Genomic DNA, 22,868 nt, shown 5'->3' with positions numbered 1-22,868 from the left:
TTTGATTTTCTTTGCTGATGCAGACTGGGGAGCCGATTTGGATGATCGGAGATCCATCAGTGGGTACTGTGTGTTCATGGGAAGCAATTTAATATCTTGGAAGAGTGGCAAGTAGTCTAAGGTGTCCAGGTCTTCTACAGAGGTAGAGTATCGAGCACTTGCCACTGCTCAAGAAGAACTCATCTCGTTGCAGCAGTTGTTGCAAGAACTTTGTATCCCACAACCTATCCTCCCACTATTTATTCGGATAGCCAAAGTGCGTGTTTGTTGGCAGCAAATCCTGTTCTTCACCGCCGATACAAGCATTTAGAGCTTGATTTGTATTTCCTACGTGATAGAGTTAACAGTAAAAAGTTGTATGTTGTCAATATACCTGCCGCTAATCAAGTGGCTGATACATTTACTAAGCCCCTTTCTGTTAGCTTGTTTAATAAGTTCAAATTCAAACTTAGAGTGATTCAAAATCCACTACTAAGTTTGAGGGGGCCCATGTTAGTGAGTGAGATAGTTATAGAGTTAGATATAATTTACGGTTCAATTTTTAGAGGAATTAATTAACTTTCTCAAGTCTACTAAGGTGTATGTTATATAAACTAGTTAGGCCCAATTTCCTAAATGATATAATTCATTTCAGTAATACATCACTCCTTTTTTGTTCTTTCTCTATTCTATTTTTCTACTTCTTGGTACAACCCTAATAATTAATAACCTAAAGAATTCATCTAACTATATATAGTAAAAAATTAAGAAGAATCTAAAAAAAATAAATCGAATTGAATTAATCTAAGAATTTTATATTAGTAAATAATATACAAAATTAATAATATATTAGTAAATATTTATAAAATAATTAAGAATATTATATCATCTTTTCCTTATGTATTATTGTGGCAATAAGCGTTAAATTAACTCAGAAGCTTAATAGGTACTTTAACTAATATTTTTAGAACATTTTTTGATTGAATCCAATTATTTTAAACTTGCAGATCAGTATTACATTGATGATGAATAATCTAGAAATAAATGATTAGTAATAATTACCTGAGCTGACTTTCAGACAAACTAAAGTTGACTGTATGATTGTTACCAAAAAAGCCGACTGCATGATCCATGATGTATCTGCATGAATTGATGCACGTGCTGTGCTATCTTCTTCTTCAAGGGAACAAACAATATATTCAAATTTAAGGACACATTCTTTCGGTTGATAATGCAATATCCATAATTTTTTAAAATAAAAAATAAAGTAAAACTCACATCTTTATTATACTTGATAAATTGTTTAATAATTTTTAATGGTTGAAATAATATAATAAAAAAATAAAAAATACAAAAGTTAGCCAATTAAATTGTGAGCTTAACCGAAATTATTAAAGTAAAAAATTATAAAAATATAATTATATTAAATAAAATATATATTTATACATAAATATATATATATTGATGGATTTAAGTATTTAACCATTGATTTTCTGTTCGCCTATAAAGTATTTTTGATAAAAATAATACCGCAATCCACCCGAGGAGGAGGGCCAATAACAATAACAGGTGGACACACACAAATCACAACTCTAAAACCTTTCTATTTTTGCAATCAAATTACAAAATTGACAATCAAATCCACTTCTCAACTTTCTTTTTCTTCAAAAAACAACAAAAATAATAACTCAACTGAAAACTGGCGTAAACAGAATGCTGATAAAAAAACCGACCTATATAAAAACAAAAAAAATTATATATTCACCTGGAGAAGCAGAAAGCATTTGCAGAGGTCGAAGACCGGCGGTGGCGGTTAGAAGCGGCTGAACCCTAACGTGCTTCCTTCGTGTCGTGTGTTATTTTCTCAACGGAATATTCCGTCGGTGAAGAATTCTGATAGAGAAGAGAACAGGAAGATAAAAAAGAAAAGAATGAGCGGTCACATTCCTCCTGCTCCGAGGAGGAACAGTGTGCACAAACGGCCTCCGCCAATGTCGAATAAGGCCGTAAACGGAATCACAAGCGAACCTCCTAGCAAGGCTTCTTCTCCGCCTCCTCCTGAGTAAGAACCTTTTCCTTTCTCTTTCTCATTCTCATCCTTTCGTTCGACATTCTCTGAGATAGAACAGAGAGACTGTTGTATCGTTATTATGTTATATTATTTCCATGTTCTGATTCGTTTGCGCATTGATGCGATTCGTGAATTCCGTTGAAGTATGAACGGATCTGTGTAAATCCACACCAACCGTTATAGATTCTTTGCATGGACAATGTAGATGTAGTAATATAGCTTTAACTTATGATATTATACTATAATTGATAATTGATGTTTTGGTTTCCATTCAGTTTTTGGATTTTGATTTGATCTTTGCGGAACTTAACGCAGTTACTGTAATTTACGTTTATGATTACTATTTTGAACGCATCTGCTTCGTATCATTGTTGATATACCGTTAGCTCGATTTAATTTTCTTCTGAATATAATTGTTTAGGCTTGATGAGCAAGAAAGGACAGTGAGGAAGCTTAGATTGTCGAAAGCCCTCACGATACCCGAGGGGACTACCGTTTTTGATGCATGTAGACGCATGGCGGCTCGGCGAGTTAATGCTGTTTTGTTGACTGATTCGAATGCTTTGCTTTCGGGAATCATGACTGACAAGGTTTGTTATGGTGTTTGCTTGTGTTAATTAAGAGATCAAGAGATTGCGCATATGAATTGTTACAAGCTTGTGTATATTTTGTTCAGGACATTGCTACTAGAGTTATATCTGAGGGTTTACGCACAGATCAGACGGTAGTGTCAAAAGTGATGACTAGGAATCCTACATTCGTGACGTCAGATACTCTGGCGATTGACGCCCTTCAGAAGATGATCCAAGGTTACCATTATTACTGTGGCACCAATGCATTGTAATAGACTAATATATAGTTAGACATGGAGCTGCATTAGAGATTTAGAGTCTATACTCTGTAGCGTTCAATGCTAATAATTTTGTTTACAGAGAAATAATGTATCAGAGGTCTATTGTCATTTTTGTTTACACCATTGGTGACTTCTACATTACATATTTACACTACTTGGTGGTTTAGTTTCAGATTATATGCACTTCTATAATTTTTTATCCACAATTTTCTTGGTTCTTACCGCGACTTCAATTATATTATTGATTAATGATTTTCCTGCGTATATTCTTGCTTTTCATTGTATTCCTTTACTATTTGTATCATTACATCAGGCATAACTCTGAGTTACTTTGTTGATTTCCATATTATCATCCCATAAACCAAAAAGAAAAAAAGAAAGGGAAAAATCATGGTTTTATTGTGTTCTCTGACATATGATTCTTTTTCACCTTTATTACTTATGTTTCTATACCTAGCTGTTGCCAAATTGTGAAAAAAATTGGGTAGATGTTTTAAATAACTTCTCTTTTATTTACACCTTGTATTAATTGACTTATAAATTATCAATTCATAGAGTGACGTATATAACTCAATTTTTTCAAATGATAGGTAAATTTCGGCACCTCCCTGTTGTGGAAAATGGAGAAGTCATTGCCATATTGGATATCACCAGATGTCTTTATGATGCCATATTTAGGCTGGAGAAGGCGGTTGAGCAGGGGAGCGCTATTGCTGCCACAGTTGAAGGTGCTGAATGCCAATATGGTAGCAATGGATCTACTTATTAACAATTATCTGTATATATACTTCTTATAGAATTGATTGTGCACGAATTTTCCGAATTGCATTATTTGCACCCACTTTCATGCATGTGTCTTGTTAATGTTGATAATATTAGTTGTTGAATAAGAATTTTTCTCCTAAAATACTTTCACTTCTCTTACTCATAAGCTGACCTGACTGTTTCTTACAAAACCTCAAGCTTCTGCAGCCTGCAAGTGGTCGTATTTTTTTGTTAGAGATAGTTACCAAATTACTGCTTGATCTTGCTGTTATTTTTCTGTATTCTTATGAGGACATCTAATTCTACATACACATCCTCCCATGGACTTTCTCTTCCTTTTTGCTGCTAATATATGTTCTCCTTCTTATCAGAAAAGTTCAATGCGTTTATTTTAATTGCTTGTCTGGTTAAAATTCCCAAAGTGGAAATATTCTTGCTACACATTTCCCTTTTTTCTTTTACTTCTCTCAAAGTACTTTAGATATATCTTGCATAAATGTTTTTGCTTTTACGAGAAGTACATGAAATTTTGCAAGTTCAGGCATTAACGTAGAGTACTGCTGTATGCATTTTAATTTTTAAATTGATTTGAGTGGTTAGCATATGTTTTGACCTCTTTTTTAAGTTGTGCATGTATAAATAGTTTACTTCTGATGTGTGCTTTATCGATATTTAAATGACTTGGAAATTTCCATTTTTTTTTTTGCTCCATATTGTAATGATGATGATGCTAATTTTCTGTTTTGATCATCGTCATCTTATCAGGTCCAAATGCTTTGATAGATACACTGAGAGAGCACATGTTCAAGCCTTCCCTATCAACTCTAATAAGTGAAGATACAAAGTAATTTCCACATTATATTTTCTTGCGTGTTTGTTTATATTGTCAGTAGGCGCTCATATAATCAGATATAAATGTTTTACAAATCTCTATAGCATTATGTTTCTAGGGTTGCTTTTGCATCGTTAGCAGATCCTGTCTACGTAGTTTCATTAAAGATGCGGGAGTTGCGTGTTAATTCGGCAGTTGTTGTTTCACAGTCAGGAACCAAGATTCAAGGAATATTGACGTACGGTTTGTTTTCAAAGGCTTTATTCTTCTCTTAGGACTCCATGATATGGAATAACGGGCATTAACAATTGTATGTTTCTTTTTATAAGACCTGGTATGAATGAAAAAATGGATGTGGATTTACCTTTTTGAGAGGTATTATGTATTGTGCTCTAACTCTTGTATGCAGTTCAAAGGATCTCCTTATGCGTGTTGTGGCCCAAAATCTTTCTCCTGAGTTGACTCTAGTGGAAAAGGTTGGTATTTTATTTATTTATTTCCAGCAAAAAGAGGCTTATTGGAGGAGATGCTATTTCTTCTGGCAGTTTCTTAGTTTTGCTAGGCATTGAGAAATGATTTGATTTTCGTCCTAGGTCTTATATTTCTCACTTAATTTTTTAGGTGATGACTCCAAACCCAGATTGTGCCACCCTAGACACAACAATTGTTGACGCACTGCATATGATGCATAAAGGGAAGTTCTTGCATCTTCCTGTTGTAGACAGAGGTGAGCTTTGCTTCCTCGATTTCATAAAGAAGTTTTATAATTTTTGCCTTGTTTTGCTGACTATTTTTGTTTCTTCAGATGGATATGTGGCTGCTTGTTTGGATGTTTTGCAGATAACTCATGCAGCGATTTCCTTGGTAAGTTTTAGGTTCGAGATACTCATTTGTAAGAAAAACTATCAGAATCTGTACCTTGGGTAATCTTGTGGTCAGTCTTTTTATTCTCCCAATCTCACTTGCTAATCATAATGTTTGTATAACTGGTAACGTGTCCTTACAAGTATGTTTATCTTATTATGATTTGATTTAATAATGCTGTACAGAGGTCAATTTCTGATAAGTATGATGTATTTTATAGGTTGAGAGTAGCACTGGAGCTGCTAATGATGTAGCGAATACAATTATGCAAAAGTTTTGGGACTCGGCTCTTTCTTTAGAGCCACCAGAAGATTCTGACACTCATAGGTATTTTGTTATACAGATGATTAGACACATGATTTGTTTTGTTCTTAGTGAACCATCCTATATAATTCTTTGATTGCAGTGAACTTTCTAGCCACATGACAGCAGATGGCACAGAGAGAGGGAAGTCTCCTGTGCAACACATAGACTTGGGAAACACATTTTCCTTTAAACTTGAGGATTTCAATGGTCATGTGCATCGATTCAACTGTGGTGAGTCAAAGCATTGCTAGGACTTGAATCTAAATATTGTGTTGTGTTCTTGGATCTTAGTCACAAAATCGTGTGCAATGATATAGCTGCATGGAAATGGATCCTCTCTCATGTGAAATTTTCACATGATCTATTTACCGATGTTCATCATTGATTATAAAGTTGCAGCCAAGTATGAGACTTACAATTGCATTCAATGATCAATGGGGAAAATAATTACAACATGACAAGATAATGGGAAATTTTCATCACTCTTCCTTACCCGCTTTCCATTCTTATAAGAACTTTCAAGTATTTTAACTTGCCCTTATTGTAGGTACCGAACATCTAGATGAGCTTGTATCCATAGTCATGCAGAGAGTTGAACTTAATGACGAAGAACAACGCCCTACAATATTGGTGTGTTTTCTGCTACTTCAAATTCTTCTGCTTTTTGGCAGTAGGATATGTATTTATTATCACACTGATGTTTTTGTTTTTTGTATGCCTAATATAGTATGAGGATGATGAAGGTGATAGAATTATTCTAGCAACGGATCATGATCTTGCTACTGCTGTCGGCTATGCTAGATCTGCTGGAGCAAAGGTGAAGATGTTTGCTTATACTAGATTTTCAATTTTGAAGATGTTATATGGGGGGTAGTTCATTGGAATTTATCCATACATCCTAATAAAAAAAATCTTTGTATTTCAGGCTGTAAAGTTGCATTTGGTGTTAGGCAATCCAACCAAATCAGAACCACGACCACCACAATCAGATACAACTACTACTACTACTACTACAGTAACACAGACTCGTAGTTCTTCTCTTTCCATGCGATCTGGTATTTTTGCAGGTGCGATTGCTATAACTAGCGTTGGTGTGTTTGTCTACCTAAGGAGCTGCAGAAAGTGATGTGTTGCCAGTATGAAAAGGCAATGCAAAATAATCAGATGCTGCGAAAATTCCAGAGTTCCATTGATACTTATGCGCTCATTACAACAAAGGAAATTTTGTCTGATGAAATAGGTGAATGATGTTGGGGCTCTCTAGTCCCGTGTCCTTTTTCTTTGTTGGTAATATTCATCACTTGTGGTCAAGCTAGGTTTATTTAACGAAGATGGCTACTTATATTTCTGTCTCTAATGTAAGTGCAATTAGAAATTCCTTCTCCTATGTATAGGTTACGTAATGTTTTGGCATACAACAATATTCAGAAAGGTCACGACTTACGACTTTCTTAAAATTTCATAAAGGAACTCCCATCAAGGTGGAATCTCTGTTTTTTTGTTGTTCTTGCTTCTGTTCCTTTATTAAAAAAATATTTTATTTAATTATTTTTGGGTCTGACATCTTCACATAAAGATGGTATTGTAAATTATTAGATGGTTCAGTTAAACATATTTAGTCAAATATATCAAATCATCTAACGATTCGCAAAATTATCTTCACGTGAGAATGTTATCGGTGAGAGTATTCATCTTCCTTTTTCCAAATACTAAAGCTCCGTTTGAATTGTGTCCTGAGATATAAAAATAGAGAGATAAAGAAACATAAATAGAAATTGAAAAAAATTATCTCTATATTTTGATTAATGAAAACATAGATATAAATACTGATAAAATTAAAAAAAAAATTATTTTTCCCACATTTTTGTATTAAACAATCCTCGATTTTCTTTTACCTCTACTCCTCACCAAATATCATCAACACAAATAAAAAATGCAAATCTAAGAATATAACATCTAAATCACATTGTCTTTCAAGTAAGTTTTGTATCCAACTTTTAGACTGGACAAATTTTTTTTTTTAGACAGAATCTTTTCTCTTTTCTTGTATTTATCTCTGCATTTATGTTTTATAAATAATTTATAATATTATGCTAAATACTGTTGGCCAGAGGTAAAAACAGGGAGATTTATAGTAAGTAATTTGATATATTTGTAAGCATCAAGTCACCCGAAAAAAAGGAAGAGCGCATCAAATTAGAAACACTGGCTGTAAATTTCATTGTCACAGAAAAAATTAATATCTTCATGCCAAAAAAAAAAACATACACACACACATCAAAATCAATGCCTGGTACTTGACTGGTTGGGAGTTGGGACAAAGTTGAGGATTTGTTCATTTTATAAGATGAGGGAAATAATTTTCGGAAGAAATTAAAACGTTGCTGCCAAATAACAGAGTTATAATAACTAATGAGACACATTATACAAGTTTGAATTGAATATGATGCCGAAAGCGACCAACAAATAAAGATGGTGGGACACGTGAATATGTAATGTTACATTTAAATGATTACTATATTTTGATGGCTCTACATTGTTACCGTTACATAGCTGACAATAGAGCCGTATGGAAAGACTAGCTTCCCTTCCCCTTGACACCTTGCTTTGCGTAATTGCGTTGTTCTATTTATAAACTCTCCGATCCATAAGTGGAACTGGAACTTCCCTAACTCCTAAAACCCACAGAAACCATGATCGCATTTGGTGACACTGACATCCTTAAGGGATCTTCATTCCAATGTCACCAACAACTTCAGTTGTCCCCCTTTATCAGAGATGTCACTTACAGGTATATCTATCATGATTCATGCCTCTCACTTTGAGCTTTTTCAAGTACAACCTTAAAAACATACAATAATGTCATGTGTTTTGGCTTAGCTGTTAACTGTTACTGTTTGTTTGATGCAGTTGCGGTTCCTGTGGATATGAGTTGAACTTGAGCTCCAGCAACCGCAACACATCCCTCATTGATTCTTCCAAGTACGGCAAGTCCATCAAGAAGGGTGTCATCTCCTTCTTCTCTGTGGATGAGAGCAGGTTCACTCAGATCCACCAACTTCGATGGTCATGGATACCCTTCTTCAAGCCAAGGAGAACCAAGATACTCTGCCGCCGGTGCCGGAACCATGTCGGTTTCTCTTACACTTTGCCTTCTCACTCATGGGACGGCATTTCTGACTCTAGAATCTATGATATCAAACTCAACACTCTACAACCTTCCTTCTCTGCGGATTCAAGTCTGATGCCGGTTGATATGAGCAAGTACGAGAGTGCATCTTCTTCTTCATTTGTGTTCTAATTCTCTGAGGTGTACTTGGTGCTGTACGAAATTGGAGTTTCTGCTTTTGATTTTTGAGGTTGTAATCATTTTGTCTATCTTGTACGTAAATTGATCATATATGGTGTTCTTGTTGTAATCTGTTCAGCTGTAAGCAATTTTGAGCTCCAACACACCAGAAATTCTCTTCCCTTTTTGATTTTCAATCTATAAACTAGAAATCTAGAATGCAGAGGTATTTGATCAATGCTATAAACTCTGTATTTTTAGCAGCTTTCAGGAGCTGCTAATTGGAAACCCAAAATTTACAATTACTTCCCTCAGGTCAATTTGGACAAAATAAGGACGCAAAAAAGAAATATTGACCTATGAACACTTGCTATACATATATAGGTAAACATACAATGTTACCCAACCCAATTTATGTCCTCGTCTATTTGTTTTAGTCCAGCAAGCCACATCTGTCTTGGTGTCTTGGTTTCACTGCCTACATCATGTTCACGTGTGGCTGTTACTGGGTCAATTTTCTTATCCTTGGCAAGGTTGCCCTGTCTTCTTCGTTTTCTCCTCACCTTCAGCGACAGAAGGCGAGAAACCTCATGAAGTCCACCCCATTTTTCCAGAGCACGTGCAATGTCAAAACGCCCTGCCAGAAATTCCAAATGTATTTGTTTAGTGTTCATAACCGTGATGCTACATGTTTTCTCCATCTTTAATCTTTAAACTTGAAATGAATTGAAAATAAACTATGATTTACGAGAAGCAATAACACTCAAGGAGGAAGGATCTCAAATCTTAAACTACCTGCACGTTCAAACGATTTTCTACTGGGCATAAACGAAGGGTCCATTCCCCAGCTTCTTTGAAATCTACTTATCTGCACGAACAAACACTTTCAGACGTAGAAAATGTCATGTATATTCTTTATCATACGATCATATTTCATCATGTCATTGTCATTAAACTTTAGTATGTTATTCCGATAACAACCCCACCTCATTTTTCAAATTTTCAAGATCATCCCAGTATCCCTTTGGTTTGCGGTGTTTGTAAGCCAAAGATAGGTTCATTATTGATGCGATTTTCCTGAATCCACCCATGCGAGTTATAGCCTTTTCAATATCCACCCTTCCATGCAATCGAAGTTGCTTCCTCATTGGCATAAATCCTTCCTGACCATATTCTGCAATGAATTTTAAAAGTTCAGACTTTAGGACTTCAATATCTCTCTGTAGACCTGGAACTCTTGGCTTTTGACGAGATGAACTTTGAGCATTGCAATTGGATAAGTCGTCAGCGGAACTACAGCCATCATCACCTCCAGAGGCAGATGTAACAATTTCTTGCCCTGTTTCTGTAATGTCCTCACAAACTTCCAAAGAATGTGATGCTGTCCTGTTCTCAACATAGTCTCTTATTGCACACAAGTTTGATGGGAGATCTTCATAAATGACCTGAATTTATGTTATTCAAAGAACTCACATTTATTTATATAATTTATTGTGACAAGATTATTGTCACAATATTGTATTTAAGACTAACAGGGGGGAGATGAGAGAAACGGGGGAGGGTTAAACAGAAAAGGGGTATGCACAGAAATTCGGAAAAAATTAGCTTGCCCCTTTCCAGTATCTATTTAAGGTTTAATTTTAAGAGTTGATATTGATGATCCAAATCAAACGAATAGACAGACCTCTTCCATGATAGATTCAGAAAGAAAAGTATCTTTGCGCATTTTCGACTCCACAGAGTACTTTAGCAATGTGTGATGATTTCCTAGTTGCTCAAAGATCCATTTTCCTTGGAACGAGTCAAAGTCCCCTTCAACCTGTTCAAATGTGATCTCTTGTTCTAGATATTCACACAAATCTAACACAACACGAGCATGAAGCACCATATACAGCAGGCCCTTACACCCTTCCTGTGTATTTAATTTAATCAAGATATTGCATCAAGCGTGCACAATTTATAGAGAATGCCAGTATGACAACTTCATGCTTGTATTGCATACCTGAAGAATGCGGACTTTATTGTTATCTCGGGATAAAATCTTACTGATTGCCAAGTTTGGAACTATTCTGCAATGATATTTTTTCATGAAGCCATGAAAATAAAGCATCACATTATGAAATCTTTCATGGCATCATTCCATCTCTATTCTAACACACATTACTTACTCTGGAAGTCTCTCATAGGAAGATAGAACATTCCATACTTCACAAACAGGAGCCTTAACTGTTATGCTTGCAACAACACCACGATGAACACCTCCATTTTCCTTTACATGCAAATAATTTACTGGTAAGTTTGATTACGAAAATAGGTCACTCAAAATAAGCCGACCTCTAAGTTAACAAGTTAGCATAGATGAGTTACCAAAAGTCCATCAAATCTGCGTAGATGAATTTCATCCACCACACAAGGCCTGTCAAGTCTACATGCTCTTCCAAATACACCCCATTTGCTGTTTGCCTCACCAGAAGATGCGGGAATGGGACCAGAAATTGAGCTGGCCAGACCTTCTTTGTTATCTTCACTTAGTAATTTATCACTCTCAGACAAAGTGCCATTTATCTTTTTGACTGATGACCCATTAATAGCCCCAGGAGTTTTATCCAAGTGATTATCTGCAACGGAAAGTTTCTGATTTCCCATGATATTATTTTCAACTCTACATGCCAAGGCTCGGAGGTTTACAGGAAGATCTGACCTAATAATCCTTTCCAATAAAATAGCTGGGAAATTCAATCTTGGTATCACATTAACTTCATAAGATAAATTAGTTGTTGATGACCTGCAAGAATCAGAATTGAAGAATAAACTACAAAGCTATAAAGTGATGTCAATAAAAATCATAGTTAACTGTAAATATGCCGCCACCCCCACCACCCCAAAAAAAGCCACAACATAAACAAATAAAAACATCCCAAACAAAAAATAGAGAACACTTGAAAACAAATATAGGATACAAAAGCTGCAGTGTTACGTATAGTAAGTTAGTATTTTTTCTTCCCTCTCCCCATACTATAGCATTTTCATCTATACAGAAGTAGAACATATTCAAGTTCAAAATGCATTGCCAATTGCAATGATGCTATTCTACTGAATGATGTATGAGCTTCTTGTAAAAGCTTCAAGATTGGGGGAATCATAGATCTTCAGATAAAGGCAAAAGATAAAGCCACTTCATCCAAGATTCAAATTTTAAGTGCCATGACATAAAAATTCATGCTTGTTTGTACTGAACATTGATGCAACCTTAGAGCTTCCAATGACTTCAGAACCAGAAGTAAGATTACAATATAACTTTATTATGCAAGCCTGTTTATATATTTTTCATTCAGAGGTGCAGATTCTACCTTGTTCCACATTTTAAGGACCATTTGCCCTCAAACTTCTTAAAGTCTCCATCAACCATGGAAAAGCGAAGTTCTCGATCCCATGTCTGAAGTATCGTCAAAAGAATAGGAAGTATCAGGACATACAAAGTTCTATCCCTCTTTGGTAACATTCGATTATTTTCTGACTAATCTATTCAATATGCAATGTATGCATACTTTGCTTGGAAAATATTTTTTGAGGATGTGTTTTCCACTTATGAATTTTCAAATTCCTTCCAATCAAGCTACGCAATGGCTTGCTTGATACCTATCTATGACTTATAAATATAATTCATTACTAAATACAAATATGTAGTAACTGGATCACATAATAGCCAAAAAGTTACCAGGATTTATGGATGCTTACAGAATTGAAGAATTCCTGAAGATCCAACACAACACGAGCTTCAATGTGCCAATACATTGCCCTCTGAAACCCTCTCTGCTCTAACCATATTCGTCCGGGGAACGGACAAGGAATTTGTCCACTACCAACAATAAAATGCACATTAGTGTTACTAGCAATGGATCTAGAAACTTCAAGCAATTGGACAAAGCCGCAGAGGTAACATTAACAAACAGGTATGGCATAAGCGAGCCTGTCCTTAGTCCCTACTACCTCTACCACACCATTCCATTCCACAATCATTCGTGTTTTTTGTTAATATTCTTACAGCAAAAATAGAAAAGCTTGACTACATAATTAGTAGTAATGACTTACCTCCAAACAAGATTTGGTATGAAATCAGCAAGATGCTCATAATCAGTAAGAGCCTTCCAAACGGATTCAATGTCAGCATCAATGGAAATGGAAGCCTTAACTCTGCGTTCCCTCCATGAAACCACATGGACCTCGCAGTTGACCTCTGTGTCAGTGTCACCTCCTCCTCCACCTCCATTTCCACTATCATTGCTGAAGTGGCTTCTGCAGCGTACGGAAGGTGTTGAAGAAACAGCAATGCTCTTGCTGCGAAGAAGGTTGAAGCTGAGAGATAGGAATGCGGCCGATCTGGATAGGGATAAGGTCGTTGGAGCTCCAAAGCTGGTGGTGGTTGTCGTTGAGGTTGAACAACAACAAGTTCTGCATGCTGCGATCATCACTCATCACCTGCTTAGAGTGTGGACAAGGAATGAATACTATTGGATTAACGGTAGCCACCACTTTATGATTCTCTCCTTTTCTTTTCACCTCAAAATCTCAAATCACAATTGCTGGCTCCAACTCCATACACGTTCCTCTGCCCCTTTTTTGTCATTTCATTCTAACCACAAAATAAATATAACAATTATTATCAGAAAATATAGTTACTTCTTGAATATAATTATCACATAATAAATATCATACCAAAAGAAATTTATAAAATAAACCAATGTCTTTAAAGAGGATGATTAGGAGTGCTAATTCATCTTCTTAATTATCTTCTAATATTTAAATAAGTAAAAATTCAAAATATATTATTTTTTTGAAAACATTCAAACGATAAAAATTTTAAAGTTTTTTATTTAAAAATTAAAAAATAATTAGAAGGATAAATTAATACTCTAATATTTTTTTGTCTTTAAAAGCATTACTATTAGTGTACGTAGAAACTCACATATAGTTTGTAAGAATCCAATTTTTTGTAATATAATTTTTTGAATTTTCTACGAGTAGAATTTGTAAAATTTGAGAACTATGATTTAACTCGTATTAATAAGACGAGTCCGTATAAAAAATTAAAAAATATTAAAATAATAATTTTTATATAAGACAAAAAAAATTCTTTTTAATTATAACATTTAATTAACAAGTCTAAATTTATCTCGTAAAAATTTTTTATTAGTATTCTTTGATCCGTTTAACTTTACCAAAAAATTTTAGAAATATTTTAGAGTTGAGATAATAGATGATACTAGTAGTATTCCTACCGATTTGATTATCTGTTTTATCTGATACAGCAAAACAAGTAATCAAATAATTATTACTTTTAGTAATTATCCTTCAAGACTAATTCTTAACCACATATTTTTTCACTTTTATCCCTAACTACATTCCTTCTCCTTTTCTAATTCACTACTCACCACAAGTTCATTTACCACATGGTAAATTAACCTAGAGATATGTATGATGGTTATACATAAAAATAAAGAGAAATAAAATATAAAATTTATCTAAATTCTTTTCCACAATACACGGCCATATTTCTCTTTCAAATTCCTCACATGATAAAATTTTAATACTTGATCAAGTAGAAAAAACAATAGATAATATCTAAGAAATAAATGACAAATAAAATTCATTTTTCATTTATTCCTATACTAGAGGTGTAAGTTATTGAACTAGACCGAAAAAGACCGTAAAATCGAACTAAAATTTACAACAATCGATTTGAAAAGCAAAAAAAATCATTTTTTTTTGTTTTTCCAATAAAATCGATCGATTTGATTCGGTTTTCAGTTGGTTTAATAAAAAAAACGAATCGAACCAAACCGAATCAAGGGTAACATATAGTGCCAATATTTTTACTATTTTATCCTTTAACATAACATCAAAATCCATAACCCTAAGTGAGTGACTCACTCACGTCGGATGCAGCGCCTCCCTCCCTTGTTTCTCCTCTTTTAAATCTCAGAATCTCCCTCTCTCCCTCCCTCCATTCTCCTCCATAGCGCCTCCTTCCCTCCTCTTCCATATTCGGTGCTCTTCTCCTACCCCCCACCATTCTCATGCAATTCGCAATGGTGGTGCGTTTTTCGTCGCGCTGTTGCGAGTCCCAACTACAACATTCTTCTCCCTCGCAATTGTAGCAGAGAGAATCATTGTCCAATCTTCATCACCGTTGTAAATGAGCATCCCTCTTCGTTGTCAAGTAGTTTGCGTCGTCACCAAGAAGCCCGCGCTGTCACCAAGCACCCCTCTGTCACGGCGTTGCCAAGAAGCCCTCGCTATTAAGCAGCCCTCTTTGTCGTCAAAAACCTCGTGCCGTCTCCAATCTGCCAAGAATCTCATGCCGTCATCAAGTCATTTCCTACAACTCAACAATGTCTTATTTGGAGGTCAATATATTCACCAGTTTTTAGAATAAAATTTGTTGTTGCTGGTTCTATACTTCAGTGTTTCTATTGTTGATGATTCTGTACTGGCCTTAATTTGTTGTTGAGTTAAATTTATTGTCATTGTTACTGATTTGTTGGTCCTAATTTTTAATTAGATAATAATTTGTTGCTGGTCCTAATTTTTTATGGCGGGTACAATGAATATTTGTTACTATAATTTGTTGTTATTGTTTGAGAACAGATTTGTTGTAATTCTTGTTATTTGATAACAAATTTTTTAGATAATAATTTGATATATGTTGTTGTTCATTTGTTATGTTTATATGTATGTGATAGAGGATTATTGTCGGTCTAAAATTTCTCTTAATAGAAATAAGAACTTCGTTGTAAGCATAGCTTCAAACCAACAAATAACTCTCACATCAAATTTTAATTGTTTTCGTTGACACAAGTACAAACCCCAATGAAAATTAACCGAAGTATTCAAACATCGAGTCGTCTCACAAGGAATTGCAATGAAGTGATCAATTATTGGCTATGAAGAACAAGGGGGTTTGATTTGTAATTGACAAAAAAATATAATAACAAGAAAGTAAATGACAAATATTAATAAAAGAAAGGGAAAGAACTCTTGGCTAGGCATGGGAATTGATATCACCATGCTTGTCTACAAACCATATATTAACAATTATGAGGGACCAACCCATTTAGTCTACTTCTATGCTTGAAGTAAGTATAATGTCTACCTCAACGCATTAAGTACGTCAAATAGGCTTGATCAACATCAATCCATAAGTCCTAATCTAGCTACTAATTAACTTAGTAGTAGGCTAGAGTCAGTGGTTATCAAATTGACCACATAGGGTTCTCAAATCACCAATTCGTTGAGACCCAATGACTCAAGGTCACTCAACTCCCTTAGCCTAGGCCAAGAGTAAAGAAAACTACTCAAAAACTAGAGAAAATATTTCAACAAACACCTAGAGTGCAATAAAAGTAAACATCATAAAATGCAAGAATTAATAAAAGCTACAACTAACACAAGCAAGAAATCAACAATAGCAATTAAGATAAACATAAAAAGGACATGAAAACATGAAATTGCATTAAAGGAAAATTAAATCCACAAGAGTGCATGAACATAAAAGCAACAAAATAAAGGAAATGACAAGTAAAACTAGAAGAATGAAGAAGTAACAACAAGAAATTAAAAGGGAAAAACTAAATAAAAAACAAGAATTGGAAGTTGGATCTAAGAGAATTAAACCTAAACTACCCTAAATTCTAGAGAGAAGGGAGAGCTTCTCTCTCTAGAATTCTAACTACAACATGATGAAAACTACACTATGACTTTTCTCCTCCCATTTCCTTGCCATCCTTGGGTTCGTTAGCATCAGAAATGAGTTGGATTTGGGCCTCCTTGAGCTCAAAAATCGCCCCCAGTATTTTGCCTTTAAGTGAGTCACGTGACCAACATCACGCGTGCGCGTGGATGACACGTGCGCGTCGCTTGATAATTCTCTGGTCAGGCGTGCGCGTGGGTGACGCGTACGCGTCGCTGGCAAATCTTCTTCTCACGCGTACGCGTGGGTGATACGTGCGCGTGGCCTTCAGTTCAGCAGATCCTCATTTCTTCATGAATTCTCCATTTTTGCATGCTTTTTCTTCATTCCTTCAACCCAATCTTTACCTTCTAATCCTGAAATCACTTAATAAACATATCAAGGCATCGAATGGAATCAAAGTGAATTAAAATTAGCAATTTAAAGGCCTAAAAAGCATGTTTTTACTCTTAAGCTCAAATTAGGAGAAATTCACAAAACCATGCCATTTCATTGAATAAATGTGAGAAAAGATGATAAAATCCCCTAAAATCAACACAAGATAAACCACAAAATTGGGGTTTATCAAACCTCCCCACACTTAAACCAAACATGTCCTCATGCTAAACCAAGAAAGACAAGAAAAGGGGTATGAACATTTATTCAATGCAAATAAACTAAATGCACCTATCTATATGAATGCAACTAAATGCAAAATGATTCTACTTACTTGGTTAAAAGTAAATCAATCTCCAGAACATATATGAACAAGTAGGACTAAAGTAGTATGATGATTTGTGGATCCTACCAATTCAAATATCAAAATAAAGTTCAAATAGACTTGCAAGAAGAAAGCTCATGAAAGCCGGGAACAAGGAATTGAGCATCGAACCCTCACCGGAAGTGTATCCGCTCTAATCGCTCAAGTGTATAGGGTTGATTTGCTCAATTCTCTTCTAATCATGCTTTCCAGGATTTATTTTTCATCTAACAATCAACAATTATTCAATATATGCATATATTTATCATGAGGACTTATTCATAGGTTGTAATGGGGCTAGGGTCAAGGTAAGATTATATATGGTCAAGTGAGCTTGAAATTTGAATCTTTGATTAACCTAAGCTCTCACCAAACACATATAACAACCTATACAATTCTAATACACAACCTAGCTACCCATGATTCCCACTTTTTTTTTCCACACACTCATGCATTCTTCTTTAATTCACATCCCATATGCATTGTTATTGTTACTTTACTTTGGGACATTTTTGTCCCCTTTTTATTGTATTTTCTTTTTATCTTTTTTTTCCTTTTCTTTTACATATATTTTTTTTTTCTTTATCATTTTTTTCTAAAGTGTATACAACGTATCAATGCATATGGTTGATGTACCTAATGCATGAATATGTACCCAATCCCATGATTTTCAACAAAAGTACAAAATATACTTTTACCTCAACCAATATTCCCAAGTTTTTTATACCCCAAATGATACATACTCTCACTAGCCTAAGATAATTAAAGATCTAAATTAAGGGACATTTATTATTTTTCACTTAGAGGTAGTGATGTGCTAAAATTAAGAACAAAAGGGATTAAATAGGCTCAAAATTGGCTAACAATGGTTGATGAAAGGTAGGCTATTTGGGTAAGTGAGCTAAATGAAATGATGGCCTCAATCATATAAATGCATGTATACATAGAATAATGGATATAAAGAATCAAACAAATCAAGGATTGCAATCATAGAGAGAGAATAATGCACATAAGAATGGAAATAAGTGGTTATATGATGTAACCACACAATTGGGCTCAAAACTCATATGCTTGTGTTCTTAGCTCAAAAACCATGTTCCAAAATAAATTCTTCAACCAAGTTCAACAAAATTTTTTTTTTCAAATTGGTAGGGTGCCCTAAAAATGGTTTCTTGGAAAAGAAATCATCACCCTAACCAAGTAGTCCTAATCATAAAAAGAAGTGGTAAAATATATACAAATTCTAACTATCATGCAACCTATCATGCAATGTAACAACTAACTAAAAAAGAAGATTAAGAATTGGTGTTGAAAGAGGAAGTGGTTACCCACAGAGATCGGTCGGACGACCTCCCCACACTTGAAGATTGCACCGTCGTCGGTGCATGCAAAGAAGAGCAAGGTGGATGGGTTGCTACAACTGATGAGCTTCCTCAAAGGATTGTGCCGGTGGACTTGTTTGTTGCCCCATTTAGAAGCTTTTTCTTTTCCTCTTGGTGGCCAGCCTAAAAAGAGAGAAAAAGAAAGAAGTTAAGTCCACAACAAAGATATTAAAGCAAATAGAATATAGGCGGGGGTTAATGCCAAATAAGAGTAGGGTTCTCACTACATGTTAGCTACGCATGTAAGTGAGAGAGCAATATAGGCAAAGGGCATATCAACTAATACTTGATGCAAGAGTAAAGTCAAAGTATAAGTGAAAAACATGAAGAGCATGTTAAGCATCAAGTTCAAACAAGAAAAAGTAGGTCATGAAAGACATTATGAGTTCATATCAATGCACAAAGAACAAAAGAGTCATCAAAGGTTGAGAATTGACTTAAAAATTTCATCACTCAACAATACAAACAAGTCAAGAAGCACCAAAACTAACCAAGAAATTCTCAACAATTGAGTAGGAGAATTCAACACCATTATTAAAATAAGAAATTTAGAAAAGAAAATAAGAACAAGCTATAAAAATAAAATTAAAATGCAACGAATGAAAATAAGAAAATACAATAAACAAAAGAAAATGAAAAGTAAAATTTTAAAGAGAGGGAGAAGAAGAAAGTAAGAAAGGAAGAGGACAGAAGAAGAAAGGAGAGAAGAAAGAAGAAGAAAAGAAAAGGAAGAGAGAAGAGGATAGAAATAGAAAGGAGAAGAAACAGGGCGTGAGGCGACGCGTAAGCGTCGCCCACGCGTGCGCATGGAAGGCAGCAGGGACAATCGACGCGTAAGCGTCGTGTAACACCCTAACTACCAAAGCTCACGCTTCCGGCTGCGCGACTCTGATAGCTCGGACATTACGACGACTTTTATATTATTTCATACTAAAATATGAGCCTGTTTAAAACTTTAAACCGCAAAACCACTCCCACAAATACATTTGCTATACAACGTACATCCATACATACCATACAACTTACAGAAACTCATAAAGAGTACATCCATATATATACATACAAATATATATAAATATTATTACAAGCATTAACCAATACAATCCTTATCCCTCTTACAGAATATATCAAGATAAAGGCGAGGGTACAATAAATAATCTAAGGCAATACAAAGCATCTCAACAACTAAATAAACTCTTCGTAACTTCTGCGCCCATATCCTGAAAGGGGAAAAATGTAAGGGGGGTGAGAACATCATCCTCGAAAGGGTTCTCAGCAGAGGGTTTTTGGGAATTACTGTAATAGGATACGTGAAGATAAACCGTACCAGTGATTAATAACCGTCTTATGCCCCTTTTCAAAAACAAAGGTTTACAATAAAGAGAAATCTGAAATCCTTTTCTAAAAGAGGAAACTGTTCTTTTAAAACAATATTCAAAATTCTTTCAAAAGGTTTATCTATGCTGAACCAAATTAGCCTTTCATACATTTCCAAATCATAACCACAAAACTGAAACCAACCATCGGTCTATCTCAATTCAACCACGGCCCTAGGCCCAAACAATCCAACCAACAACCAATCACCACAATCCAACAGAGTCCCAGTTGCAAACACAGATAGGAAGTTCAAGCACAAACAAACAGTTATAGCAAGTAGAACAAATAGCAGTTAATCACAAGTAATCACAAAGGCAAACCAAGTACAATATGCAAACCCAAACAATGTCACATAGATGCATATGATGCATGCCTGTCCCTATTGGCTGATGATATCATCTGTCGGTTATATAGCCAACCCGACACGTCCTGGTAGCTAACCATGGACAGAAACACCCATCGCGGAGCAAGTAGGTTTGAGCTACAACCCCATTGCTACTACCCGCTCAACCCAGAGCCAGTGGAATAACCACTACTGCGGCTACTACCCAGGCGGGTGTTTAAAAGCTCAAACTGGAGTGAGTGGAACGAACCACAACCCTTGCTACTACCCAGGTATCTCAAGCATATATTCATTCAGTCCCAGCCATGGATCAACATCCATCTCAGCCATCCGGCTTAAATTCATAATTCATAGTCAGTCATACGGCCCATAACTGATTCGACAATCAGCCATAAATCAATATCATACACAGCCATTCCGGCTCACGGTTCAATCCAGAACCAGCCAATATTCATAATCATACACAGCCATTCCGGCCCATAACAAAACAGCACTTCAACCATTCAACATCATCAAATTCATAAAACCGGCATTTAAACCACAAATCACTTTTCTCAAGCCATTTCACTTTGAAATCAAATTTCAACTCTTTTCAGCCTTGGCTTTAAAGATCTCATTTCTCAAATCATCTCAGGCTCATAAGCCAAATTTACTCAAAGTGAGTTCCTTGTTTAAAACAAAGCCACCCTCGGCATTCTCTTTCCAAAACTTCCAAAACCATGGCAAGTTAAGGATTTATTTCAAAGTATTAAAAACCACCCGTCCAACAATAGGATTTTATAACAAAAGCTTCTCGGCAGAGTCCCAAGTCTTTAGGGAAGGTCAACCTATATCAATTCCTTAAATTCATTGAAACTCTTAAAATCATGGATTCTCGGTTCAAGTAGATAAAACTGAATTTATTATGAAACCGACCATACAAAATCACAAGTTCCAACCCGGTCCAAAAATCAACTCATTTGAAAAGGAACCGGTTCATTTGAATCAAACCACTTTCAGATTTCTTTTTGGAACCCATTTTTCTAACTCTTCCAAAATGCCCCAAACTTAATTACTCAATCAAAAGTCTAGATTCCTTTGAAATCACTAAAAGCTCCTTTTTATATTGAAATCAATATTAGAGCATCATTCTTTCCTTCAGTGATTCAAACGGTAAAAATAGTTCATTTCTAAATAAGTCAAACTCAAGGCATAAAGTTCACTAAATAAATTAAGCTTGAAAATATAAATATTCTCTTAATAAATCAAATAATACAACTTCTCAAATCCAATCCTTTTTAAATAACTTTTTAAACAAGACTAGGATTTTGTAGAAATTTCGGCAGCACCTCCCCTAAAACTTGGACTTTTGCCACCCAGTTTGGGTCCCAACTAAACCATTTTTCATTCCTTTTCAATAGCTCAAAACCAGAAATCAATTCAAAGCAAGCTAAATCCAACAGTCGCCTCAGTGGCATATCTCAAGAAAACCATTTCAAAATCAACTCAATATCAACCGATTTAACTCATTTCCAAAGCTTTAAAGAAATGGTTCAGTAACAAATCATTTGTCCAAGATCAAGTCAATTAAAGTAAACCAGGCTGAATTCAAAAGTGTATTCGACTTTTCACATCATCAAATAGTTGACTCAAATCAAATCAATCCTCAACGGATTAAACTCAGATTTCAAATCTTTAAAGAATCACTTCAAAACATTACATTTCACAAAGCCGCACAACAATTCAACCAAACCAACATCCATAATCACTCAAGTCAATCAAATAACACATAAGGCAGATACAATCACCAAATACACAATATCTCACAATAGTATCCATATGTAATAATTCCAATACTTAAAACATAGTTTTTAGAAAGCGCCCCTACCTCAAAACGCAAATCCATAACCCAAACGCCTCATCAAATCCTTTCTGCCTCAACCCGAACTGACAGCAACCAAAACCTCAGCTCCCAGTCACGTTCGCAATAACCATAGCAACACTAATCGCAACATACAATAATCAGGACTCGACCCCACGTTATCAAAACTCATTCATTAACCGAACACAACAAAATACTAACGCGAGGTTTTCCGAAACATAAATACTTACTGAACTAGCGAAACGAAGCAGCTGCGATTTCGAACAGGCCCCGCAACAGCTCCGGCGGTGGCCAGAAGCTCCGATAGATCAACTATAAAGACTGTGCAGCGTTAAAACCTTCTCAAAATGCAAAAGGCAAAAACCTCAAATAAAACTCTTACCGGCATACTTTTTCAGCGACGGCAGCAAGGTCTCAAGTAGCAGAAGCTCAGCCCGGAGCTCCGGCGGTGATCCCG

The 22,868-nt window shown here is 35.3% G+C and overlaps 3 protein-coding genes across 4 annotated transcripts; 2 read left to right on the top strand and 1 right to left on the bottom strand.

Moving 5' to 3' along the window:
* The first annotated feature begins 1,745 nt into the window (after positions 1–1,745).
* Positions 1,746–7,154, top strand: LOC107630914 (CBS domain-containing protein CBSCBSPB3-like). Of its 2 annotated transcripts, none has more exons than XM_016334201.3 (14): positions 1,746–2,041; positions 2,472–2,640; positions 2,727–2,859; positions 3,494–3,631; positions 4,434–4,512; positions 4,619–4,738; positions 4,910–4,976; positions 5,122–5,227; positions 5,306–5,364; positions 5,585–5,691; positions 5,771–5,901; positions 6,218–6,300; positions 6,398–6,487; positions 6,596–7,154. In XM_016334201.3, exons 1-14 carry the CDS (start codon positions 1,911–1,913, stop codon positions 6,794–6,796), a joined length of 1,614 nt encoding a protein of 537 aa, XP_016189687.1. In that variant the 5' UTR covers positions 1,746–1,910; the 3' UTR covers positions 6,797–7,154. The 2 variants fall into 2 exon arrangements, with proteins under 2 accessions (XP_016189687.1, XP_016189686.1); XM_016334200.3 differs by having other exon boundaries at positions 3,494–3,649.
* A 1,122-nt stretch (positions 7,155–8,276) lies between these two features.
* Positions 8,277–13,555, bottom strand: LOC107630912 (uncharacterized). Its single transcript, XM_016334198.3, has 10 exons — positions 13,052–13,555; positions 12,698–12,818; positions 12,310–12,395; positions 11,327–11,744; positions 11,128–11,228; positions 10,962–11,028; positions 10,644–10,871; positions 9,946–10,404; positions 9,755–9,827; positions 8,277–9,596 (listed from the first exon to the last, which is right to left on the bottom strand). Exons 1-10 carry the CDS (start codon positions 13,426–13,428, stop codon positions 9,358–9,360), a joined length of 2,169 nt encoding a protein of 722 aa, XP_016189684.1. The 5' UTR covers positions 13,429–13,555; the 3' UTR covers positions 8,277–9,357.
* Positions 8,322–9,206, top strand: LOC107630913 (uncharacterized protein At4g08330, chloroplastic). The gene is made up of 2 exons (XM_016334199.3): positions 8,322–8,461; positions 8,581–9,206. Exons 1-2 carry the CDS (start codon positions 8,364–8,366, stop codon positions 8,969–8,971), a joined length of 489 nt encoding a protein of 162 aa, XP_016189685.1. The 5' UTR covers positions 8,322–8,363; the 3' UTR covers positions 8,972–9,206.
* Positions 13,556–22,868: the final 9,313 nt, after the last annotated feature.

This window comes from Arachis ipaensis, chromosome B3 (assembly GCF_059453495.1).
Source record: "Arachis ipaensis isolate K30076 ecotype BB chromosome B3, ASM5945349v1, whole genome shotgun sequence".
Taxonomy (NCBI): domain Eukaryota; kingdom Viridiplantae; phylum Streptophyta; class Magnoliopsida; order Fabales; family Fabaceae; genus Arachis; species Arachis ipaensis.
Note: the sequence above shows the minus strand (reverse complement) of the source record. Positions and strands in the feature narration are given on the sequence as shown.